We start from the raw sequence: 26,793 nt of genomic DNA, 5'->3' as shown, positions 1-26,793 counted from the left end.
TCAGTAACATCTCCATGGAGTTGAGTTTTGTGTTATATGTATGGAGGGAGTACAGGAGCATATCTGCTTTCACTCAGATTTTATTTGCTCCACTCGCATCATTAATATTTGTCCCTTATACCTGGACTCATCTGATCTATCTTCAGGCATTCACGTGAAAATCCTGAGCTCTCTAGAGATTGTCAAGGGAGTCAGGGTGCATGGATTTCTACGTAGATCCTTTTTTGGGTACCTGAGACTCTTATGTGTGGTTTCCCAACCTAGTCCTGCAAATACATGCCATATTACTTTGGCTTTTAAGGACTCCACAGTTCCTTATCTACTCATCTGATATGGCAGTGCCCAGAAACACCAGGCTTAGGGGCTCCATATTCTGGTGATCTACAAATGTTGACCAAGGAAGAGGTCCATCCCCAAGGTGGTCAGAGTCCACACGGCAGAAGGACCTAACTGGAGGACGATTGGGAAGATGAGGGATAGGATGAGGCAGTAATTTAAGAGAAAAGGAAAGCATTGGGGCATTCCCCTCTACTGTGCCACCATAAGCAGAGCAAGTTTTGGTAGAAAATGCAAATTGTCTAAAATACATCACAGACTTGTTGCTGTTTGGCTGAATTAGTCTCATATCAAAAAAGAAAATCGGGTTTCACAAAAGCTTCCAGTTTGTTCCTCTTTAGAATTCTATGCAATTTCAAGAGCTCTACAAGAAATGCTCAGAAGTGAAATGCTTTGGCTTAGGTCAGAGAAAATGTTGAGTTTGAGCCCAAATTAATGGTCATTGTCGACAATAAATTAGAAGTTCACTTACTCGTGCAGCTGTAAACAGTCTTAGCATCCCTCTGTGCTGACAGTCTTAGCATCCCATCCTGCTGACAAAACTATTCCTAACCTCCCATTTTCTTGAGTGCAACATTTCAGATTGTGAAATGATCTCCTTAATTTGACTTAAAAATTTAAATACTTCCCTATATTTACTCTTTGGTATTCCAGAAATTTTTAAATATCCCCCAAAATCTTTTCAGACTACCCAAAATGTGCTTCAAAATGTTTTTTTCTGATTGGCAGTGAACCAAGTAATCCATTATCTCTACAGTTCTAGACAGAAAGGCAAGTTGGTTTAAAAGTCTTTAAATAAGATTATAGCTGCCAGAGATGCTCTGACTCTCACCAGCTGCAAACCATCTCTAAGGCCCCCTCCACCAGGTCCCAGTATATTCTCTGTGGCACAAATGTCATCCACTCTGGTTCTCCACTGGCCCCAGTGGAGACAACATGTCTGAGCTGCTCAGCTTCAGCTTTCTTCCAGGCTTTTACAGCAGCAGAGGAGCTGATACCTTAGAGCCTGGGGAGCTTCTGGGTTTTGTTTGTTGGTGGGTTTTTTAAGCTGAAAGGAGACGTTTCATGAATCCATCTTGCATTTTGGTTCAAAATGAAAAAAAGGTTGAAACTAACACCAACTAGTTAGTTATCCATGACAGCGAATAAATTCCCCCCGCCAGCTGCCTTGGAAAGAGATGCTTGCATGAGTCAGGCTTGGCTCTTGAACAACTTAGCCCATGCACCTTTGCGTTACGGTGGTGGCTTAGCAAGAAGACTCGGCTCCACTCAGGTCTATTGTGGGGAAAACTGTGGAAGGTTTGTTAAAAAGCCAACCAGCCATCCAAATCAAGACATCTCTCGTCCCTCTCAGATATAGTAAAAAAAGGATGAAAGATCAGATTCTCAGCTGTTAAAAAAGGAGAAACCATCATAGTGGCTTAAGAGGAAAGGTGTCGCGTGTTGAAGACCTGAACCACGTGCTCAGGCTGATGTAAGCTGGCAGATTGCCCTTAAAAATTGACAAAGTAAGGGAGAGAAATGACTTGTGGGTGGGCTCAGCTCTAGACTCTCATGGCTTCTCCAGAAAATAAACACCGGAACAAGCAAAGTTCTTTAAAGGTTAGTATATTGGGGATATTGGTTTTCTGGAGGTTTTCATTTTTTTCCTCCCTGTAAAAGGGAACAACAAAATATTTTGTATTCTGCAAAGGAGAATTTAGGTTAAATGTTCCTTGTCATTTTTAATAGAGGCAACTGTTCAGTATATTCCAGAGCTGGGACTTGGGGGGATCAGGTGAAAAGATGATCTGAACATCTGAAAGCAGCTTGCTTTCCCCAAATGACATCAGTAAAACATTCTTTACAATTTATAAGAGGTTGCCTTCAAATGCCATCCAAAAGGATCTTCCCCAAATTCAAACAGTGTAGGAGAGAGATGTGTAAATTAGATGGAGAAAGGAGAACTGAGTAATTGCTGCCAGAAAAGGCAGGAAAAAGAAATATGATGAATGTAAAGAATTCCTAAGATCTACTGAAAAAAAATTACTTGTGCTGTAGGAGGAGTTGGCCATAGCACTGACGGGACTGGTGACTGTGGGCACCCAGCTTGTGGCCTCTTTACAGGACCTGGTTGAGATGGTAGATGTTCAACATTTTTTTTAAAATTCCCCCTGGCATTCAAAGCAAAATCTCGATTACCACCCTCCTTGTTTCAAATTGATAGATTGATGCATTTATTCCAGAAAAGAGTAGAATTAGTGACAAATTTCTGAAAGCAAAAGATTAAAAAGCTAAAACTGGTGAATATCACCCCAAGTCCTGAGCTCTGCCTGCTTAAGCAAAGACCTGAAAATGTATGTGTTCAAACAAAGAGTGATTTCTACATTTAGCTCTAATTCTTGCAAAGGGATGAATCACCTTGTGAAAAGTGGAGCCTCACCCTCCACCCCCTCTTTCCAACTGGATATCAGACTTGAAGGCAACCTTTCCAGTGGACCAGACCTGCTCTTTAAACTTGTGGACCATCTAGTGACTTTGAGTGTGTCTGGAGCATTTTCAATCCACTGCAAGAATAACTTTACCAGGACAATACTCAAGAATAGATAGATCCATGACATGAGTTTCAGTCTGACCCTTGACTGGACCAATTACTAACCATGTGGACTATACACTTCCACCTTTTGAAAGATCTGTACTCACTGAATCTCAGGACACCCTGTTGTTTGTTATTAGATGAAGAGTTCTGAATATTTGTAATAATATGTGCTGTGTTGCTTTGCATTGTATATTTTTTTCCTTCTAAAATAAAATAAATTATTTATTAAAAGTTATACTGGATGAAGAGCATTTAAGAGTTCACCTGCTCTAGATGATTTTTCTTAACTCGAAATCTCAGTCGTGAGATTGTGATACTGTGTCTGCTTTTGAACAAACCAATTCTTATCTCATAATCAAGTAGAATGGGGATAATGAATAAGAGCAGATGAACTCTTAAAAAAAATTTTTTAAGTCCTCATTTCATGCAGAAGTCCCTAGCAAGTGGATTCCTTTCTCTTTAGCGTCTTCTGAAGGTCTTTGAGGTTCTTCTTCAAAGAAGAAGAACCCCTCATTCAAAGTGACAACTAACTCCGTGAGTAGTCCCAGTCTGCACAGGCAATTGTAGAGTTACACCACGTGAAGAAGAGTGGTGAAATCTGGCCTGGATGGGAGATGAAATACAAAATACCTGTGTTAGGTTGATGGCTGCCAGCCACGGAGATCTTTCAGGAACCTGGCCCTTTTGCTTGCATGACTAACCGGCTGGTGAGGGGGGTTGTATTTTATGTGGCAATCCAGTCCTAGTCTACACTGTGTTTGACAAACTGGTCCATGGTGTATAAGTAGTTCTGTTTGTAAATAAAATGTTTTAAATATACAACGTGGAGACCTTGAATTCAACCCTTGCAAATGGAGGACATTGCAGGGAAGGGGATACCGCGTTGTCCCTGGCACACTGCAGCTGGGTTTCCGTGCAAGGCGGTGGTAAGAGAGCAGCAGCATGCATGCAGCTGCGTACAGGCTGTTTGGGATGAGCCAACACCAATTTTCCCTTTTATTTCCTTGGCTTTTTTGGTCAACTTAGTTTGGCCTCTCAGTACTGTGTTGGCAAGTGATTCAAAGTCCTGCCCATTTCCATTTTCAGCCCTCTCTGAATGAAAGAGAAGTGAAAAGGAGAGATTTCTCCCTGAAACAAGAAGAAAGGTTGTCTTGTTGCTTGAGAGGTCAAGTACGTTGAAGCGGAGTGACCCCACAGCACACGGGTGCACGTATCTCCACGGCCTCGGGGAGCATCTGTGTCGTTGCTGCAGTGGCACACACAAAACCCAGTAGTTGTGCTTTTTCTTGCAGGGAATTGCACATTTCTATTGTAAAGTGCCAATAGATACCCACACGTATCTCCTCTGCAGGGCTGATCCCAGTAAAATTAACAGTTGGCTGCGGTAATGTGAGCCAGGCAGCTTTGGACTGGAGCTTGAGAACAGTTGTTTTGCAGCCCTTTGGCACAGAAATTGATTTTTTTTTTTTTGTCCCCAAACCAGCTGGTTTGCGCACCCAATTTTGTTTAAAATTGGCTTCTGCCTTATGCCACTTAAAGTCTTTCAGCGCGGGATGCACGGGAGTGTGCAGTGTGCTATAAGTCATGCTTGAAAAATGGGAATTAAAGCTCCTGCATTCTCTAGGCAGTTTTTGAAGTTTTGTTTCTGGCTTTGCAACGTGCAAGGTGGTTTTTGAATAAAGCTGCTGATTTTATGCTAGGTGAGCATCTGGCTCAGGAGCTGTTGTCTTCTGGTCTGTCTTTGCGGAGGTGAAAGAAATCATGGTGGTGTTTTTCCCATCTCTGAGGAGTCCCTGTGCTTTTGGCTGGCGGCTCCACATTTGAGAGGATTTGATATTCCAAAAAAATAGACCGGATCCCATGGTGAGCAGCTAACGGTTTGAAACCAGAAACTCCTTTTTCTTCTTTCTTTCTTGTAAATCAATGAGGCGCTCCTCAAGGATATTGAGTTAAGGGGATACTATAAGGGGGGAGGAAAAAAAAAAAAAAAAAGCTGTATAGTGAGTAGGGTTATTTTTATTAGGCTGATTGAGCTGCATGTGAAACACCAAAATGTACATGCTTTTCTCATAGTTTCAGGCCTTTTTTTTCTGTATAATATGCAAGAGTATAGGAAATGATACATCTGTGAAATACGTGGTGCTAGATTTTCAAAAAAGCTCAGCTTGCACTTTAGATACCTGGGAAAAAAAAAAAAAAAAGCTGAATTTTCCAGAAGTGCCAGCAGAGCAGCACTCAGCAGGGGGAAGATGGATGTTGGCTCCTTTAAAAATCAGGTCCTATCCTGGGTTGGGTTTTGAGGTTTTTTTTTTAAACTTTGGTGTGAACTTCCAACTGTGCTGTGTACATAAAATAAATTGCATGTAACAATAGCATTACTACCTTTTCCTTCATTATTAAGATGACTTGCTGAACTAGTTTCACAATTCAGTGGAGGCAGAAATGAAAGCATGTCCCCCTGAGAAGGTAGACACCTTTTGCAGATGCTGCAGCCTTTTCTCTGCCAGGTAAGGAGCGTTGCTGATGTGTCTCATTGACCTCCCTTGCTCCGTGCCCCTTACGTTGTGATTTCCCCTATGCATCAGTGAGGTGCATCGCCTGAAAAGGGTACGATAATGAAATGAAGTGTTTAGCCTGGAGCAGAAAATCTGGTATTTTCCAAATCAAAAGGCTCAAAGCGTGACAGTCCTTGGAGAACAACAGATCTAGCTTTTGGCTTCAATCAGCTTATGTGTTAACGTATCAACCTTCACTCAGGACTGCTTTTTATTCAAAGCAATGTTCTGCTATGTAATTTTTGGACATGGATGGTTGGTTGTATTCACACAGGAGTCTCTGTCCAGAACGTGAAGCTGCTGAGAGAGGCACACCTCCATGGGTAGCTCACGCAATGTTACATGAAAGAGTTTTGGTGGTCATTGCATATGTTCACCTGCAGCTCGGCATGTAACCGTGCTGTGAGCTGTAGGCCAGGTTTGCAGTATGTCTCAGGTGATGGTTGGGCTCCCAGGTGTTGCTGGCGATCCCCAGCCCTTGCATGCTCCAGCCCTTCCAGCGTGGTGCCCAAAGAACGCCTCCATGTTTGAGGAGGTCACATCCTGCTGGCTTTCGGTGGAGAGCTTTCTTCTAAAAGACTTGCGCACAGTGTATCAGCAGCTCTGGGATTCATGTGTATATTGACAAGACCATAGAGCCCTACTCTGAAAACATCCTTTATTCAGTCCAGCCTGGAGGTAGAAAGTGAGGGGCTGATATTTCTCTAGTGGAAGTCTTCAGATAAAATGCCACATGTCCTCTAAGTCAAACTGCTTCTCTAACAGTCTCTGTGTCTTGTGTTGGAAACACAGACACACCTGTCTTGATGTTTCCTCCGAGCTTTTTTCCTACAATTTCTTTGTTAACACTTTTCCTCCTAGAAAGAAATCCCTACAATTATACTCTGCCATAACCCATGGCCTTAGCTGGCTTTAGATGTTTCATTGAATCTAATCACCCAAGGTCCTGCTGTAGTATCTCCAGGGGATGACTTGTCCCACTCCTGTCTTCGGATGAGATAAATCATTCCCTGGAGGTGCCTCTCTCACACCATCAACATGAACCTTAGTGCTTACCTTCATCTATACACCTAAATTTTAGAGTGCTGAGCTTCTGAGAAAACAATCTTTCTTCCTAATCTTGCATATCTTATTTTGCAGTTTTCCTGTAACGGCAGCCCAGTAGACAGACTCAACACAAATGGCTTTGTCTTACAGAATTCACCCCCGCAAAAAAATCAAATGTGGGTTTACGGGAAGGTTTGCAAAGGCCCAGGGGGAGCTGTGTTGCCGATTCCTGTTGACTTTAGGGGGTCATTGGAGTGGTGGCCATGCTCGAGGCTTTTGCCATTCATCTCTCTGTAGGAGCTGGCTCTAGGATTGCAGTCTGTGTATCTTTGGATTATTTGCCTAGTCCGAAGAGGAAGAAAGCGTGGATTGACCTCACTCCTCACTGCTCATATCTGAGATCAAATACCAGCCTCTCTAAGGAGAAGAGGAAACTGCAATGCAGGCTTTCTTACATAGCTTTTCTCTTGTAAATAGGAATTTTCATGCCTAGCAGAGTTCTTGGCCAAAGGTGATGCTGACACTTTGCTGTCAGGCTTTTCTCCTTGGCCAGCAATGTAATCTCAATCAAATCACATCACCTCTCCAAGATGCTGTCAGCTGTATGTTTTGGTTTTTTTTTTTTATAAATTGGGGAAAATTAAACTTGCCAGCTAAGCTTGGCTTCAGGAGCCGCCAATGGTAAGAGGTAGGCGCTGGCAGCAGCATCGATGCGCGAGGTGCGTGGTGTGTGTGGCGGCGTGTGCCTGAGCGGTCCCTGGAACCAACGTCTGCTTTCTCCCACAGGGATTTGAGGCGGCTGGGAGTGACACTTGTTGGTCACCAGAAGAAGATAATGAACAGCCTTCAAGAGATGAAGGTCCAGTTGGTGAATGGGATGGTGCCATTGTAACTTGGTTTTAAAGTCGCTTCCTCAAGTGGGTCGGTCCTGCACTTTGTACACTAGCCCTGAGATTTATTTTGACTAAAAAAAAAAAAAAAAAAAAGATAAAAAGGGAAATTCAGTGGTTTCTATAACTGAAGGACGTTGGCCTCTGCCACAGTGTTTCTAAAGCAGTGTTTGACTAAAGTTTTCCTTTTCTTCCTGTTTGTGTCCTCATTTTCATGAAGTAAATGTAAGATGCATGGAACATGGAAACGAATCTGCTGTACGTGAGGTTAACCCATCTCTTAAGCTTCAGCGACGATGACAAGCCTTCCCACCACACGTTGTCTGTACTTGGGAGATATATATATATATATATATATAGCACCTTTATATACTGAATTACAGCAGCAGATGTTAATGCTTCCAAGGACTGACTTGAGCAGAGAAGTTTTGTAGCCATTCGTGGGCTCCCAAAAGCTGCGGTTTACTGAAGTTTAACTTCAAGTCTTACTTGTCTACAGAAGTGTATTGAAGAGCAATATGATTAGATTATTTCTTGATAGATATTTTGTTTTGTAAATTTAAAGAAAAGAAAATGCTGTTACACAGCATTAAGTTATAGAGACTAGTGTATAAACATGTTGCTTGCTCCATGGCAAATACAATACAGGGTGTATATTTTTTTTTTCTCCCTCTATGTTACCAAGTTCTTTTCATTTCCTCTTGTGGGAGGATAATACATGACAAAGATGTATATACTGTACAGTTTGCTACGCATCAGGTACAAGATTGGGGCTCTTTCCTTGGTTTGTTCTCTTTTTTTTTTTCCCCCTCCTCTTCTGCTTTGTTTTGTCTTCCGTTTGTGTTACTGCTATGCTTTGTATTTTTGCTGCTGCTTGGTTTGAGCAACATATAAAGCCTTCAGGAGTCTTGGTTACTTAGATGAGGGAGAAGGAGCCTGCTTAAATAAAAGATGTCATCCCCTCTTCCTTTCCACCATGGGCTGGGGATGTCCAGAAGAAGAAGAGTAAAACATCTGGTTCTCAGTGGCCTCCAGCAACATGGCATCAGTTTTCATGTGTATCAGTCCTGCTCAAGGGCTTGCCTCCAAACCAGCATTTCAGCCTGGTAGCCCAGGGGAGAAACCACAAGGTGGTTTTAGCTGAAAGGAAGGGATTTTGCTGTTCCTCTTCTCATTACGGGGGTTAAGTACTGAGGTGAGGTGTGGAGGCAATCCCGTGGTCATCCAGTATGGAGATTTTGCAGTATTTCCCCCAAAGTGGCGGTGGTGGGATTATTTTGGGAACTGTGCTGTCCCAGGTTGTCTCTGGGCTTTTTTGGTTTGGGTATCGACCTGGCCACTTCGGAGCAGAGAGGAGGAAAGCGCAGAGTGGTGCAACATGGTGACAGTGGTGGCATCCCATGGGCAAGAAGGTCCTATCCATCTGGGGCTGGCATGGCTCGGGTCAGCACTTGGGTGTAGCTGGAGTTCAATGTGTCCATTAAAGCTCATGGCTGCTGTTCTCACAGGGACCTGAAGGCAACCCAACCCCCTGGGAATCCCAACAAGAAACAGTTTGGGGCTTTCCTCCTCCTTTGTTGTAGATAGGATTAATCAGCACAGTTAATTTGGTATTCATTAAGTTAGGCTTTATCTTTGTGAAGGCTTTGGTAAAGATAAGGATTTTGAAGAGGCTGAGCAGATTGCAAGTATTTGCTGCTTTTGTAGATAATATTGCTTCCTTAGGGGTTGGGTAGCGTCTTGTAGCATCCTTCCTTGATGATAACATCAGTGTGTTGACTTGCCACAGCTCCCTTCATCCCCAGCTCTGCAGAGCCAAGCCTGAGGAGGTCATCCTGTGCCAGAAGTGTGTCCTTCACATCTTGCAGAAGTAGGTGTCGAATGCCACCTTCAGCTGTTTCAAAGGTCTTTCCTCCAAGCCTTTGGATGAGTTCTGATACAAAGAATCGTTTCTAAAGTGAGAGGGTTGGGGTTTTTCATTAGCAGGAGGGCTTGCTTGCTTTCAGTAGGGCTTCTTCAGGCAGTATTTGCCTGTTTGGAAATAGTCTCCTCCCCATCGTCTGCGAGCTGCTACCAAGCTTCTCAGGAATTGGGAGAAATAGGAGGGGGAGAGGAGCCACAGCACGGTCTGACAAATCTTGACGGTGTGATTTCTCATCCTGTTGTCTCATTTTGGCAGTCACCAGACCACAAAAGAGCAAGAGGGAGGGGGGAAAACAAGACATAACAATTTCAGCGCATAAAAGAGATTTGTCATATAATAAATAAGATTATTAGAGCTGTCAACAGAAGAGTCTTGGGATTATTTGTGCCTCCCTGCCTGCAGCACTTGGGAAAATAACCCATAGGAAGACAGAAGCAACTCGTTTTGTCAGGAGGAATCGTTTGGTTGCTGCCTGCATCCATCGGCTGCACTGAGAGCGATGCTGTTGGCAAACACACAGCACTTTCTGCCCGTCATCTCCAGTCATTCCTTACCTATTGGCTCTGCGGGAGAAGTTGGGTTTGTTTTTTTTTTCATGGACTTTTAACATCAAAAAACCCTTCTCACCATTTGTGGAGTTTTAAAAGGCATATGCTGTATGGTGGGGGTGCATACCAGGTGCTGGAGTAACCTTCACAATTATGAACTAGTGGAAATAAAACTGTTCTTAAGCCAGACTATGTTTGTAAATAGGGCACCTCTTCTTGGTTCCTCCAATAAACAAACAAATAACCTTTTCTATTTATTTCAAGAGCTGTTCTTGCTACAGATCTCTGTATAATAGGCTTTGTCTTGGAGCTAAAAATAAAATAAAATGGTGTTTTAACGAGTAGGGTCCAAAAGTTACAGCTTCTATGTCCACAAGCAGATTCCAGAAACAACGGAGTGTTTTGGTTCCCATCCAAGAACTGCAAGTACTCTGTATTTTGGGCATGATGGTGTATATTGAGGTGAAGCAGAACGAGAGGACAGTAATATTTTACTGGTTATGCTCTTTGTAAGGGCTGTAGGTGGATTTCCTGTCTACGGTAAGTCCAAGTGCTTTGCTTTTCCAGCTCAGTACTGCTGCAGCTGGTCCAATGAATACTTTTTTTCCCAGTATATTTTACTGCTAATTGCAAGGAAGGTATTTCAAAGGATCTGGGAGGTGAAAAGGCTCTTTTTAATACAGTTTTTAATTTGGGGTGAAGGAAGCGTCCCCAAGCATGGCTTGTGTAGACTGAGTCCCTCTCATTGTGTGGCTACCATTTGGAATAATTGCCTGATCATAAAAAGGGAAGACTGATTTTAAAAGAAATAAAGAAAATCAGTTTAGAATTTTATTTATTCCTTCTATTTGTAAATGATGGAAAGAAGAAAAAATGAAGGAAAACTTTCTTTTTCCTCTATTCAGTGTTGAATATAATGTAGAAAGTCCTAGTGGTCAAGAAATTGTGACTCCTTGGACTGCTGGGGTCTTGAAATTAGTCGTTAAGGCATATGTAAGATACATGAGTAGCAGTCTTAAAAGTAACATTTAGTTTCCGATCCTTTCTTGTAATTCCTTAGAGCAGGTAGGGTGAGAGCTGGTTCATCCAGCACGGCCAGAGCTTCAGCATCTGTCTCAGCTCATCACATCGGTGTTTTAACTCATAGGAGACTATAGCACTGCTGTATTTATTCCTTCCCTTCCCCCTCCCCATCTCCTTGGACGCTTTCTGTGCATTTTGTTTGTGTACATGTTTTTTGTTTGTTTTTTTTTTTTTTTTTTTGTAGTGTAAGATATGAAATTTTCTATTTTTTCATAAAAATAAAGACATTTGACTAACAGTGACATCCAGTTGTGGATCACACACATGCGTGCCCCCTTGTCTTTTCATGAAGTGTCAGAATTTTCCCCCTTGGAAAGGAAATGATCATAATTATTTTTTCTCTCCTAAACACAGACTTGGTGCTAATCTTGTGGTCCCTGGGGGAGAGAGGGGCCTCTGGGAAGAGGGAGACGTGTAGACTCTACATGAAGGCATCCTACCTTATTACAGGCTCTTCCCTCTTCCCTCTGTTTTTATTTTGGGGGTGAAAATCTTCTCTTTAGTCTGGTTTGTGGGGCAAAGCACCTGTTGAACTGACAGAGCCCCAGAGCAGCCTATTCCTTCATCTCTCAGAAATACCAACTTTCTGTGATTTTTTGTTTCTTTCACCCCAAGGACTGATTTTCTTTTTCTCTGACTTTTTTTTGGGTGGGGGACGGACCCCAGCAGGTCCATGGCCAGCCAGAGCTCCTGCCACTGCATCCCCAGCCCCATTTCTCTCCTGCCCCATGGATTTGGGGGCAACCTCATGCTGCAAAAGGCCACGCACCAGCACTAAAGAGGTGAGAAAAGCCATGGGTGGGAAAGACTTGAGGGGCGAGGGGGAAAAGATCAGCCTGGGGAAGGTCTAACAGAGGTAGTGGTGGGCAGCCAGCATCTTTTGGCTCCTTCGAGATGACTGCTGCTGGAGGGCAAATGAGGGAGCTGCGGATGCTGATTCTCCCCATGTCACGGGAAGGGGTAGCAGAGGAATGCTGGTTTATATATTAAAAGGAGCACAAGCTCAATAGGGTTAACAAACTGAGGCCATCAGCAACCTGAATGAAGTCTCCCTGGATTGACGTGCCAATCCCCACACAGTGTTTTCTTATTCAGCCCAGGGTTGTCTGCTGCTGGACCATGATGGTGACATGCTGGGAAGGGTCAGAGAGGCTCTGAGGACAGGGGAAGGAACATTAACTCCCCCCATGTAGGCAGCAGCCTTGATAGGTTGGTGGAGGCAGAGAGCCTGTGAAGGGGGAAACACAAAAATGGGGAAACTTTTTAAAAAAGCTGAAAGCAAAATAGCTTTGCAAGCGATGGGGAGGCATCAGACAGCCGAGGCTGGGCTCATGGGGAAAATGGGAATGTTCACTTCCTCTAGCAGCTTCAATGCAAAAAAAAAAGAAAGGTGGCAAGTGAAAATCTTGAGGAACAAGGGTGTTTAACAGGGTCTCCCTGATTTCAGCTGCCATAGAAGTAGGGATGGTGCCCTCATGAAGACACATCCATGACAGCAGCTGCCTCCTGTCCCTGTTTCTCAGCCAACATGAGCAGCAGGGAGAAGGGAACTGGGATGCAAATAGATAAAACTTGCTACTGCTACCAGTAAAGATGAGAGCTGGCTACGAACTCCTTCCACAATGCTCAGTTTTAAGTGAGAAGTAAGGAATTGGGCAATTCCCTTGAGCCTTTGTGCCCACCCTGGTTTGGGACCAGCCCTTACATGAATCTGGAGTCAGGGTTTGCTTATTATTTCCTGCTGCTGGGCTCAGAGTGAGAAGAGGCACTTGCACTCTGGCTGCTGAATAATAAATTTACCTGACCAGGAAGGTAAGGTGCTTTACCTGCAAAGCGGGTCCTTAAGCAAGTGCCTGATATTTTTTGGGTGGTTCTTCTGCACAGCGTCTGGCCGGTCCTTGCAGTAAATGTGCAGCTGCATCTCCAGTTGCAAATGCCAACTCTCGAGGATGCTTAACAAGCTGGGAACGGTAATGTTATTTTCTGCATCCCTCTTGGTTTCAGTAAACCTGAAACAAACTGCAAAACAAGATGACCCCAGTGCTGGTGACATTGCAGGGCAGTGAAAGAGCACCTCTGCCATTTTTCCTATGCAATAATCTGAAAATGGGGCTCAGGGGGCTCTAAATGCCCCCCTCCTCTGCCAGTCCAGCAGGGTTTGAGCCTGTAGTGCCAGCATCCCCGGAGGATAATGTGGCCCCAGGGCAGGAGCTGTGGGGAGGCTGCTCCCCATCACCCCGTTAAGTTGTGCTTCTGCTGTGCAGAAAGCGATGCAAGATTTATGAAGCTGTGGGGAGAAAGAGCAAGGGACTCTTCATGTATTTTTCATGGGCTGAACTGCATAAATAGCATGCAATGCATAAACTGTGACCAGATACTTCCACAAAAAAGGGACTGGTGAGCAGAAGAGATGAAAGAATGAGATAGATTTATTCAAGTCAACAGGGCCTGTTGAAAGTCACCCTCCAGTGCATTAAGAAGCAGCCAAAACAGCACGGCCTGATCCCAGGGCGATTCATCTTTGCTGACACGAGGAGGGAGCTGCACCCCAAGGACTGGAGAAGGGCACACGTCGTACCTGCTTGGTAAAACAGATGGGTGGGAGGGGAGAGACTATCTCGTCCACAATGCCGCGGATGCGGCGTGGAACTCCAGGAGCTTCTAGGACAAACTATTGCACAGGCAACCAGGTTGGTCCAGAAAGTGAACTGACATCAAGGCATCACAAAAACAGCTCAAAATGGGGTAAGATAGGAAAAAATGGGCTATGCTGGAAAACTGGATGCAGGGATGCAGGTGGGAGCGCTGCATGGGTGGCGTTCCCTGTGGCAGTTCCCTCAGCAGGTGCGTGTGTGCTTCCAAGTGTGCATTTTTAATAACACAGCTGCTGCCAGAGCTCAAACCTCCCTTAGGTGAAGATGGGTATCGAGGAAGCAATTCCAAGCTGAGCTCAGGTAGGAAACGGGAACTGGAGCAGCATGGCCAGCAAAATGCTTTGCTCATTTTGCACCCCCTGAGAAGAAACCAGGGTGTGCTTGAAGTTATTGCACACCACAGTGTCCCCAGGGAAAAAGCCTTGGCGAAACTGGGCAGAGAGTGATGCTCACTGAAGATTCCCGCTGCCTCTATAACAAGAATTCCAGTTGGAGCATTTGGGTCAAGTCCTTCGGGACCCAGTGGGTTTTGGTGGCTGCAGACCCCTGCATTACAGTGACATTTAATGACCCATTAATGTATGTCTCATTATTTTCCTCCCAGAAAGGCCTATGAGCCAGCCATGGAGAAGAACAAGTACCCATGTAGGTGATTTTCTTACCCCATCATTTCCCTACCTCCAGCTGGGGTCAGCTCAGCTATTTGTAGCATCAACTATTAGTAATATTCAGCAAATAAACTATAAAAAAATAAATAAGATGCTTTCTTACACTGATATGCTGCTTTGATAACCTATTAGCAGCTGTAACTGGGAATTTTTTTACCACAGAAGTCTTTGAGCTCCCCCATAAGCAGCCGATAGATGTGTTTGTGCTGGTGAAGATGACTTATTTCTCTCAAAGCTTATTGTTTTAACTATGAAACCAAAAGAAAAGATCTTCTGAGCTGAAAAAAAAAAAAACAAAAAAACAGTAAAACTGTGAGATAGGCTGCCAGCCGTTTTCTTGGTTTGCTCCCAATAAAGGCCATATTTATTACAAGAAAATTGAAATCCTATCGATTTCTCTTCTGAGGCGCTGTGTTTCAAGCTTGACATTTAAACATGAAGCTCCGGGCTCCAAAGTTTAATCATTTACTCCTCAGGAAATACAGTGTGTGGAGCTGCTGAGCAAAAGGTCGTGCAAGGTAAAAATATTTCATTGGAAAAAGAAAGAAGAAGATAGGGAAATGATATGTTCATTTAAAAAGGGAGATAGGCAACAACCTCTCCCATTCGGTGGGAAAAAATGCCAGCGAAGCAGCGTCCTGCTGTCCCTTTCCAGGAGATGTGTAGGAGCTCGGGACCGCTGGGCTTGCTGACATCTTTAAATTGGGATCAAATCTATGGTTGGACCCAGATATTGTAGGAGGAGGGGAAAGAGGCATATCTGTACAGATGGATGTGTGTGGATGGGTATGGGTGGGTGGGTGTGGATGCACATGCATGCAGGGTGATAAACTCTTAATTAAGACCAGGGTTAGGGTGCGACTGATAACTGGTGAATGGTAGCAAATAGCCTGAGAGAGACTGGATTGGGATGAAAAGGAGCGGTTTTGGACCAGGCAGAGAAGATAAATGGGGATTGTCGAGATTTGGCACTGGGAAGGATTTGGCCTCAATTAATGGTCCTGGCCCAGGATAAACTAATGACCTTGGGGAGGTGTCGGGGAGGGAGGGAGGCGGTGCTGGGGCAGCCGCAGAAGGGACAGGTGGTCTTGCTAGTGCTAAAATCCCACTGAGATCCATCCCACCGGGCAGCCACCAGCTGCTGGAGTCGGGAAGAGGCGGTTAAATGGGCATAAAGTGTCTGAGAACATGTGTTTGGCAAGAAATTAGGAGAAGTTAGGTGGAGGAGAGCCATGGGCATGGCTTTCATCCCGGCTAGGCTGCAGCTTTTGGGCTTGAAAGTCACTTGCAGACCTAAAGGGCAATCCCTGGTGCCCAGGTAGGGAAGGTATATGATTCTTTGGCTTGGAAGAAATGCCCCTTTTGGGGAGCTTTAGTGTTTTGCAGTGGAAAAACAGACTTTCACAGCTAGGGTTTGTGAGCAGCTGGATGCAGACCAAGCCCTGCACAGGGACCAACTTGCTCACCACCTGCTAAAACCTGGTTTTGGGTGATTTTAGGCCCTGAACATGCCCAAGTGGGTCCTGTCCTTGGTCCATCAAGGGGAGAGGGAAGCATAAGTGGTGTCTTCACCCCTTTGAAACCCAGAATTTGGAGAACAGGTCTGCACAGGCCAAAATCACAGGTCTTTTTGTAGCAGCAGCTACACCTATTCCAGCAGAAAAAAAAAAAAAAAAAAAAAAAAAAGTAAAATAAAATACAATAATTCTAAATATTTTGTGTGGTGGGGAACCCACTAGTGGCTCTGGCAGAGGCAAAGCGGGGGTGACACTTAGGAGTACAGTGCTGGGGGTGCAGCATCCCAAATCAATGGGAATAGTTACTTCAAGGCACAGAAACCAGCCATGTGACAACTTCATCCCTCTCCAAGCCCTAGCTAAGAGCTGTGGGTCATTGCACTGCTTTGCCATTTTATGCAGCAGCCAGAGACACACTGAACCCTTGGCCCCTGCACTTTGCATCCCAGGAGGTGGCTCCAGCCAGGGGCAAAACCCTCATGCGCTATCCATCCCTCCCTAATGCCCCCAAATCAGGTGATTTCTTCACTGGGGAAGGCAATTAGCATTCAGGTGCACTTGTTAGCGTAATCAGAGGGGCAAAAGCCTGGCAGTGATAGCTGCAAAGCCAGGGCCCGGGTCAGAAATATAATGGAGAAATAAATTACAGCAAGAGAGCACGTTCAGATCTCGACTTTAGCTGCAGCAGATATGAGAGTGGAAAAGAGCCCTGCCTCCTGCTAGTTTATCATCCATGCTCCGGTGATCCTCATGGCTGTAACAAATAAGCAGCCGATAAGCAGCCCGGCTGCTCCAGCAATGGTAGCATCCCTGTAATGAGTGGCTGATACCCCTGGGAACCACCCAGGGATGATGTGAGTCCTCTTGGTACCACATCCTAGTTGTTTAAAGCCAGACCTCTCCCTTCAAAAAATCAGCTGATTGTGAGTGCCTTTATGGGTGTTGCTGCTGGGGTTGGCAAGGGGGGGTGGGGTGGGCTGGGCAGGATTTAAGGGCCCCAGGGTTTTGCAAGCTGCTGTCTGGGGCGGTACACACCCCAAAACTGCTGAAAAGGGGATAAAAAACAGATAGAGCCTGATTGCTTGAAGTGGATTTGGGTGTAAAAATAACACTGGAAAAAAAAAAAAAAAAAAAAAGCAGCTTATTGTCCTGGTTACCCCTCCATCCCTGTATATTTGGAAAGCCTAAATATAGCTGAGTTTTGGGAAGGGAAGGACCAGGTTGTGGCCCGTTCCTTGCAGGCACAGTGCTGCAGCAGGAGGTTATGCAACATGGCATGGCTCCCTTTGAAACCAGGCTCTCCTTACACCACAAAAAGAGTCCAAAACAGTCAAGAAAGGCAGAAGTCCCATTTCCTTGGAGAAAAAATACCGGGAAACCGAGCAGCAAGCTGAAACACCTCTATCAGCAAAGGCAGTCTACAGGCATCTGGTTCCCGGAGATGGCAGGGTATGGTATCCCAGTGTAAACTCTTTTTTTTGGTGATGATATTTGCCTATTCACAGAGACAAGATGTTTTGTTTCCTAAGAGAAAGGTGAAAAGGACAGTAGCAGTGCTCCAGGTTATTTTTCAAGCTGTGAAAATATCCCACTGATGAAGCAGTGAGTTTGTAAGAGCTGATAATTCAGGAGTCAAATGGAAAATGATTTGGGTTTTTTTTTGTTCCCCTAGCCCTGTGCTTTCATTTGATTTTAGCTTAATTTGAAGCTGACCCTTGGCAAAGCCCTTTTATATTCCCTGGGAAGGTTTACTGTAGAGCACCGAAACCTCCCCAGCTTTGACAAGTGACAGAATGGAAGGAGGTTGTAAGAATATAAAAGCACATGTTTTAAAAAATACTAAAAATATCTATAAGAAAAAATATAAACGTTATAAAATATATGTTAAAAAAATGTATATAAAAGAGCCTTCATCAAGTCAAAGTTAAAGCTCTAGAAACATGGTCTTGTGCTTCCCCTGGACAAGGGAAAGCAAAATAATCTCTCCGGGCCTGCCACACTGAGGACTGACTTTTATTTGTGTGTGTATCTGAGCTATGCAGAAAGGGAGATGAACTTGTGCTAATAAGCAGCTACTCAATATGCCTTGATGAGTGAATGCATTCAGAGCCTATAGAGAGCGAAGTGTTTGCTGTGGCGAGAATGGGAGATGATTCCCCTCCTGTGAATTTGCCTAAGTACAGAATAAACATCTATTTTCTTTCTGCTTTCCCCGGTTTTCTAAAGCCCAGCTGTCTGTTAATGCATATAATGATGGTCCCACAGGGGACCAAGCCTGAATTCCCATTCATATGCAAAAATCATAAGTGAGAAACTTTAGATTTGGCCCAAATAACATCGTGTGCTTCTCCCAGTGAAGGAAATTCCAGCTTGCCGTATTTTTTCCTGCTCAGTGCATGCCAGATGTCTTTAAAAAAGCGGGGATCATTATTCCTCTGTGTGGAGCCAGAGCCGGTGACAAGGAAAGGATGCTCCTGGCACCCCCCGAATGTGCCACCTCCGCGCGGGCGCTGGGAGTGCAGGAAAGCGGGGGGGGCACTGCCTTGCTCACACAGCCACATTCATGCTGAACACCAAACCTCTTGTGAGTGTGTTGTGTTGTCCCCGTGAAAGACAACGGCCATATCACGGCTGGCTGCATTTAGGGAGCCCTTCAGATACTCTTGAAGATGTTTGCCTTTTCCTTGCGGCCATAGCCCAAGCAGTGTGTGCACAAGGGAGTGACTTGATTCTGTGTGGTCAAAACTTGGAGAATATAATCTGTGCATCAGGGAATATTAAGGTATCTTTAAAAAGTGGAGCAGCAGCCCCACCCCAGCATCGCAGGGTAAGCAGTGCCCTGTGCCCGCTGGCCAGGCCATAGCTGGCCTTCCTCCTGCACCTTACAAACAGCGGAAGAGAGGGGGGAAAAAAAAAGACTGAATATGACAGCAAAAGGGCTGAGGCAACTGGGAAAATCAGGTATTTGTGCAAAACCAGTTCCTGGGTACTTTTTTTCAGGTTGACTGCCCAGTGCTTGCACGCCAGTCAGTGCTGGCTCTCTGAAGCCCTGCCTCAAGCTGCCCTCCCAGAGCCTGAAAAACGTTCGTATTAAGGAAAGCAGAGGCTTAGGAAGCTCCTTTTAGGTTTCACCAATCCGTTTTGCTTTTTAAGGAGGATATCTGGCATGGTAAGAGAGATTGCACTGAGCAGAAAGAGGAGAGTGATGCTTTACAGCAAAGCTTTGCTGGAGGCGAAGCACTAGAGCAAGCACTGGGGCTCATCCCTGGGTGATGGGGATGGGGAATGATCTCATTTTGGGAAGAAATAGCTATAAACAGCCGGATTGTTACTGGAAAACCAAAACCTCAGGTTATTCTTCTTTTGGGAGGCTCAAGCATCACTGTGGGGTTATTTTGGGGGACTGTGTGGGTTGTGTGTGGCAGGCAAGTAATTTTCCAGGCTGGATACTTGCCTTGGGACTGTGAGCTTCAGAGAGAGGAAGTGATTTAAGAGGAAGGCAGGCAAATTTGAGGGGTTTTCTTTTTTTCCCAAGGAAGAGGAAGGGTCAGGAGAATATTTCTTCCCCATTGTCTCAAGATGAATGGGGGCTTCGCAGCGATGAGGCAGCAGCGGTCTGTTAAGAGACTGGGGGATTTGGGCTGGCGGGGGTTTTATGCTGAGCCTCACAGCTGGTGCAGGTGCATTTCCAGCCATAAGAAGTAATAACAGTCCCGGAGGAAACATTCGGCTGTGGTAAAAGCAGACAGAAATCTATTATCCATGTGAACGCAATGTCAATATTTACAGAGAGAGGTCAAAGAAGAGAGCTCTGCTCGGGAAATGTCAGATCTGGAGGAGGAGGAGGCATTAGCAGCATTTGCATTCGCACCAGAGCAATCCCTGCAAGGCTGGGGAATACTGAAGAGGTTTTGTGACTTCCAGCCCTATTTACCCCATCTTCTTGTCCAGTTGCACTGTGCTGCAGCAGTTCGGGGCATGTCTGCACTGCCTGGAAGCAATGCTGGATGCTTCCTCCTCCTTGGAGTATGCAAGTGTGGACGTAGATGATCATCTGGCCATGGTGGCTGCAGGCAGCTTTCCTTATCTGCCATTAATAGGGGCTTTTACCGAGAGGGGAAGACAAGAGTGCAAAAGGAACAGGAAGGTGGCATGAAAGGAAGCCTGCAGGGTCCAAAAAACCCCCCTGGGTAGAGCCAGGTTGGTACCCACCACTGAAAACCTGCCAGTGGGTAGGTGATGCCAGAGCATCCCTTGCACAGAGGCTTCTTGGCAATGGAAGGGACAGAAGCCAGAAACCCCTGCAGTTTTTGCAAGACTGCCTTTTGACCTCACACAGTCCCGTGAAACACCAGCCCCATGTATCCAGGTAGGAGCCATGATTTACCCTGACCAGCTGAGAAGGTCTATGCTATAAAAAGCGTTGCTTAGTTTAACTGCCAGATATTAAGGCAAGGAATTACCAAATTCTCATTGCTTTTCCTTCAGTGTGGAGGCAGGATTATGGGACTATCTAAAGGATCTCAGGCTATTTTTCTGCGGGGTCATTGCTTAGAGTGGAAAGCGCTCGAGGTGGGTTTAATCCCTACTGCTCCACATTATTAGTAATCATTATTGGTAGCAAAGACGTTCCTAGGCCCTCTTAAATAAAGACCAAAGCTGCTTTGTGTGACCATGGACGGTTCCTGCTTGGGAGCAGTTATAGCCGTGGCAGAGGCAGGCAGCAGAAGCACAGGCAAGGGCACAGCCTCAGAACCAGCTTTTTGCTGCTGTATCTGGCTGCTGCCCATGGGTGTTGCCCACAGGAATGGCAGGATCCTCAGGTGATGCTTCCAGGTGTGAGAAGGCAGGGGAACCTGCAGAGCAGGCATCCAGCCCTGTGGCTGCTGGGGGTGAGTGGGTGTCTCCCCCCAGGAGCATTTTTCCCCTAGGGAAGGAGGCTTGTGACATCCCAGGAAAAAAAGAAAGCAAACTCCCCTGTGTTCGCCAAGTGGAATAAATGCCTCTTGCCAGAGAGTGAGCTCCTTCCTGCGTCCTTGGGCTGACTTTCTGCCTGTAGCTCTCTTCACGCTCAATGAAAGCTTCAGGCACCAGTGCCCTGTGAGGAGGTGGGATGTGCCAAGCCGTGATTTTCACGAGCGCCCAGTGTTCAGCTGTATATAGGTGTGCACAGCCAAACGGCTGGGAAAGCACCCGGCAAGACAGAGCCAGAGATGTAAAAGGGCAGTGGAAACCTCTTTACTGGGTGCAGTGCCCACATTGGACTGGACCCAAAGGCTTCTGGTGGAGGCGAAGGAGTTGAAAGTGGGAAAACCTCTGCTATAGAGCTGAATTCATGGGACAGGGCAGCCCTGTGGGTTGCAGAGCATTCCATGTCTCTGTCCCATGTGCCTGGGGTGGCAAAGGACACCTCTGTGGCATGAAGAAAGTAATTTCAGGTTTTCCAGCTCCCTCCAGATTAAATGTTATTGTATTTAGGGGGGCTATTTTGGAGCTGTTTCTTTGCTGGCCATTTCTCTCACAACAGTCTGACTAATAAAACAAAATTGTCAACAATCTTTGGCAGGTTTATGCGACTTGTTATTTGAAGCCAGGTGATACGGATTTATTCTGCACAGGATCTCGAGCTTTGCTCTGCCGTGTCAGTCAGCCGTAATTGAGTTGATATAATACCGATTAGGAAAAATAACACTATGTTCCTAACACCTGAGAACAGAGAAGGATATCACTGTGGGGCGTGTGTGTGTGCGTGTGTGGAGGGATTTCCTGCTGCCAGCAGAATACCCAGTGTCATCTCTGCGAAAATTAAGCCCCACGAGCAACGCCTCTCATTTCTAGAGGGTCTGCGGACATCTGGCCTGTGCCCCCGCCCCCCCCGGCCAGAGCAAAGCTCCTTTAGGTTCTCGCAGTTCCCATTCCCGCCTCGAAATTCCCTGTCCGTTCCACTCCCACGGGTGTCCTGCGGCCGTCCCCTCCCCGCACCCTCTCGCCGCCGCCAGGGGGCGCTGCGCATGGCGGTGTCGCGCCGCGCCCGCCAGGGGGCGCCGCCGTGCGGGGCAGGTGCGCGACGGCTCCGGGACTTCCCGTTCCCCCCGTGAGGCCGGCAGGGGGCGGGGCCGCGGGGCCGCGGGGTCCCGGCGCCCGGGTCTTTGGACAGAGCGGACCCTGCGGGGCGCGGGGCTCGTCTCCGGGGCGGCCCGGGCACCGTGGGCAGCGGCCGCTTCCCTGTCACGGCAGCAGCTCCCGGTGCTGCCGCCGCGTCTCAAAGGACACCGGCGACCCCCCGGCGCGCCTTGGGCCGGGGCCAGGGTGCCGCTGTGATGGGTGTCCCGTCTACCTCCGGGCTTCTCCAGCGGCGGCTTTCACGGTCCCAACGCTTTCCCGGGCTGCCTTGGGGCCGTGGGACGGGGCCGCGGGGAAGGACACCGAAGAAAAAACGGGGAAAAACCCGAGACAACCCGGGGCCTTTTCCTCCCTTCTCCTCCCGCCCGCTGGCTCCGCTGCGGGAGCGGGGGGCACCGGCCGCTGCCCTTTCGGTGCTGCCTGCAGTTCGGGTCCGTGCCCTGCCCGCAGGCAGCTGCCGGGGTCCCCTCCCGGGGGGCAGCGGCTGCAGCTCAGCTTTCAGGGCTGGGGGTCCCCTGCAGCTCCCGATTCCCACCGCGGGGTCAGCGTCTGCTCGATCACGCCCGTGGCTCCCGGTCCTGGCTCCCAGCCGTGTCCCCCGGGGGAGGTGGGGACCCGCCGGGGCTGGGGGTCTCCCAGGGCAGCCGCGACCCCTCCTGCCCCCGGGACTCCCTCCTCCCAGCTGGTTTATTCTCCCCAGCTCTTTACCGGAGCGGCTGCCGGCAGGACAAACCCCTCTGTCCCGGGGCTGGCTCTGCCGGAGCTGGGAAGAGTCTGAACTGGTGAGTGTGGGAGCTGCTGCTGGGGCAAACTGGTTTCCACTGGGGTTCAGCCCTGCCTGGAATCACCCTCGCCGGTGATGCCCGAGGGCCAGAGCCGGCAGCATCAGGTGCTGCCATGGCAGGGCCTTGGGGTGGCTCAGGGCCCTGCACCATGCCCTCCTTTTACCCAAAACCTTATTTTTCAGCTCAAAACGTGCTGCAGTGGGAGCAGAGCATCTCCCCCTGCACAGGGACTGGTGGACAGAGGTGCCCCAGCCATACTGGGAGCCACTTGTGCCCAAGACACCCATGTGGGGTGTGGAGCCCCGCTGAAGAAGCCGGGCTGCCTGGGCTGCCCGTGGGGGGGGAACACCCCTGCCCGTGCTCACCGGCTCTGCCCGTCTGGAGACACTGTGGGGACACTGTGGGGTCTGCGTGGCTGCAGCTTGGCCGCAGCTTCAGGGTGGTTGTCTCAGCCCCCGGTTTGTTTCAGGCCCAACTCATGTATGATTCCAGTTTAGTTTGGGCTCCGGTTTGTTTGCAGGTCCAGTGTGTGGATGGCTTCAGCTCATTTCTGCTCCAGTTCAATTTTGCCTCTGGCTCATTCACCCCTGTTTGTTTCTGCTCTGGTTTGTTTCATGTCGAGCTCGTAATCGGCTCCAGTTCATTTCAGCACCAGCTCCAGTTCATTTCAGCTTGTTCAAATGATCTTGGCTTTCGACAAGGTCATAAATCAACCACTGATGTAACTTGTGTATGAATATGAACTGTCATAATTGTACATTGTCTAAATATGGACTAAGGAGTTAATGACTATTCCGGATGTTGTGCACACCCTGGATAAAGAGCTGGATTCGAAGATGATGTGAAAAGTGCTTTCCCCACCCACGTCCCCCCTCCCCCCCGAGACTGCAATCACAGCTGTTTCATTCAGCCTGGTGCGTGCCGCTCTCCCAACTTTTGGGGACCAACACGACCGGACCCCCATCTCTGGCCAGGGCCCACCCCCCGCTCAGCCCCAGCGCCCTCCCACCCCCCCGCACCACTGGCCAGCCTGGCCCCTGGGTTTGGCCCCAGAACCAGCCCCGCTCGGCCTCCGTTTCTGAGCCCAAACACGCAGGACCCAGTCTCTGCTCCAACCCCCCAGCCCAGCCCCAAAAGCCCGCTGCCCAGCCCCAAAAATGCAGGATTTGGGCTCCGTTTCCAAGCCCGGGAAACCCCCGAATGGGTCTGTGCTGCTGAGTCCCAAAACCGGCCGCAGGAGCCGGGGCTCGAGTCCCAAACACCCGGCTGAGTCCCCGGGGCTGAGCTCCAGCCTCCCCGGCCCGGTGTGGGGTGCCGGGGACGGCCCCGGGACCCCCGGTCGGTGCTTGGGGACCGGCGGGGAGGGGTGGGCCCGGCCCCGCGTGGCAGCGGGCGGCTCGGGCGAGGACGGGGGGCGCCGGGCTCCGACCCTCCGGGCTTTATTCCCCGGCGGCCCCGCCTGCTCCTCCGCGGAGCCGCCGGCAGCGCGGCCGCCCGGGCTCCGCCGCCTGCCCACCCGCCCCGGCCGGGAGACCCGCCGGCCCCGAGCCGGTTCCCCCGGGCCCAACCTCCCGCTCCTCACCCGGGGCGGGCGGACGCGGCTCCGAGCGCCCGGGGATCCCCGATCCCCGCCCGCCCGGCCGCCGCCGCGCCCCGGGGCCGGGGCCGGGGCCGCGGACCACGCCCCCTCCGAAAGACACGCCCTCTTCCCGGGGACACGCCCCGCCCATTGCATAGAGAAGGCTCCTCGGGGGCGGGCCCAGCGGGCGGAGGCGTGGCCAGAGGGCGGGGCGGTCTGGCGGCCTCATGGTCCCAGCGCCCGCCCGCTCCGCCCCACTCAGGTGGCTTCTCCTCACCAGTGCGCACCAGCTTCATGACACACTGAAACTTCCTCTGGGGGGATGGCATGGTATGAGGGCTGAAGGACGTGCTGTAGATCTTCACGTTCTCCCTCCTGTGCATGGTCACAGCTTCATCTGCAGCAGAAGACACGACCAGAAGGCAGGGGATGTACCATAGAAGAGAGAGTTAGAGCACACTTTTCAAGGCTCAGATCGCTGGCCGGAGGTCAGATTGATCCCTCAAGCATCAAACCAGCAACTCTGAGCCGCCATGTCCTAAGCCTCTTCCCCCATGCTGCTGCACCCCGCGTCCTGCCGTGAGGCCCATGGTGCTTCATGGCTGAAGATGATGGTGGGGTTATCGTGGTAGTCCAGCTGGGAGTCCTGCTCACCCTTGAAGAGCTTGTGCGCCGGCTTTCTGCAGCTGCAGTTCACACTGTGGAGAGGGATGGGGAGCCTGAGCCACAGCACAGCACGGGGACGAGGAGCTGCGGGGTGTGGGGCACAGCTGGGGTGAGGAGGGCTGTCCCGCAGACATCTCCAATGGTGTAGACCCCTCTCCTGGTGGTGTTCCTGCACTCATTCACCACCACATGGCCCTGGGTGTATACATCCACGCCCTGCCATGGGCAGCCACCTTGGCACCCGCCCTGGCCTGTGCCGGCCGTGGCAGCAGCTGCCATGTTCCAGGCTGTGGAAGCACGGTGGGAACACCAACCCACGGCAGGGTCCAGAGACACCCCGGGAGTCCTGTGGGACCCCTGGAGACCCTGCCCATCAGTCACTGGTAGCGTGGTGGACCATCTGGAGGCTGGTCCCCACTGTGAAGAGCGTAATGCCTGCAGTGCTTGCGGCAGGCAGCGGTGGGCACAGTGCAGGGCCAGGGTTGCCATCAAAGCTGTGGCCTGGCAAGCGGTGCTCAAAACACTGGCTTTCACCCCAGTCCTGCCTCTTCAGGAGGGATGGGACAAGCCGCAGGGCTGCTCTGCACACTCATACCTGTGTGTGCTTCCACCCTAGTGTTCTCCAGCTCCTGGGGCAGTTCGATCTGATCATGGAGTTGAAGGTCCTCAGGGCCTTTGATTGTCCTTCAGTACGGAGGGCTTGGAAACCAGTGTGGAAGGGATCCCCATAATTTCCACTGCCATGTACCTGGCACCAACAGTAACGCTGTGCGTGCGGAGAAACAACGATATGTAGGCATGTGGGACTGACGGAGATGGATGGGGCAGCAGTGCAGGCAGAGGACCACAGATGTCTCTGCTGGGCTTAGATCAGCCAGCTCAGGAACTGTGCTCACCTAGAGCTCAGTCTGGATCAAGGGTGTGTGAACATACTCATGGCGCTGGGTAAAGGGATTCAAATCTTTTGAGCATGCTTCGTTTTGCTTCAGGTCTGTGAGGAGGTCAGCTGTTACACAGAAAGCGTGCTCAATTAGAAATGCCCAGTGTGATTATTTCACAGTGACTGTTACACTGCTTAACTCCTAATGGATAAGAGACTGACATTACGATTCATATTTTGCATGTAGCAATAAGTGAACATTGAAAGGAGGTAGCTAAATAGCAACACTAATGGCTTTTTTCCCCAGCTCCCTACCACCACCAGCTGGTGTTTGCTCTGCAAAGGAAGCTGGGGACATCTTTTAGAACACTTTGGCCAACTCTAATTCATGAGGATCTCTTCATGCTAGCATTGATGGGAGTAAACCTGATTCATGCCAGTGGTATGACATTTCGGTCTCTGTATATCATGCATATCGACTGAACCTGATGGCTGACTCCTCTGCTTGAAAACCAGAAGAAGCAGTCTTGTTGCTACCAGCTTGGATTTGGGCTGAGGATTTGCCACCTTCTACCTCTATCTCTCCACTTGAAGAGACCTTCAGAGCCAGGAGGGCTTTTGCCTTTGTAAGACTGCTCTGGCTTTGGGAAGGCATATTAGCTCCGTTTTTTCCAGAATGAGTGCTGAAGTGGCAAGCAGGATTAAATATGAAGTCTGCTACAGTGCAGCTGTAGGTTGGGAAAAAAAAAATCCATCTGAGTAGTGATCTCTTCTGGTAAAGGCAGGGTAACTCCCTGTGTGGTGGGGTGACTTTCACTAAGTGATGGCAGTTTCACACTGTCCTGGTTGGGGCTGGACTAAAGTTCCTGTTGGTTTGGCAGCTGGTGAGACCCCAGGGGCTCCCCAGGTCCGAGTGCCCTCACCTGTGTGCGGGGGCGGGGGGAGCACAGCTGGAGGGCT

General features: G+C 48.7%; 1 protein-coding gene across 9 annotated transcripts in view; it reads left to right on the top strand.

Annotated features, from left to right (window-relative positions):
* EPHA5 (EPH receptor A5) overlaps positions 1–8,373 on the top strand; it is a 197,037-nt gene extending 188,664 nt beyond the window's left edge. For 7 of the 9 annotated variants that reach the window (XM_032997735.2, XM_032997734.2, XM_032997732.2 and 4 more), the window contains one exon: positions 7,303–8,373. In XM_032997735.2, the coding sequence (XP_032853626.2) occupies positions 7,303–7,408 (106 nt within the window). In that variant the 3' untranslated portion in view covers positions 7,409–8,373. Of the gene's footprint in view, positions 1–2,725; positions 3,737–7,302 lie in introns of those variants that run through there. The other 2 variants (XM_032997728.2, XM_032997727.2) reach the window with 1 other exon arrangement.
* The last annotated feature ends 18,420 nt before the right edge of the window (positions 8,374–26,793 follow it).

The sequence above is a fragment of the Tyto alba genome, unplaced genomic scaffold (assembly GCF_018691265.1).
Source record: "Tyto alba isolate M040663 unplaced genomic scaffold, T.alba_DEE_v4.0 Super-Scaffold_23, whole genome shotgun sequence".
NCBI lineage: Eukaryota > Metazoa > Chordata > Aves > Strigiformes > Tytonidae > Tyto > Tyto alba.
The sequence above is the reverse complement of the archived record's forward strand: the minus strand, read 5'-3'. Positions and strand labels throughout refer to the sequence as shown.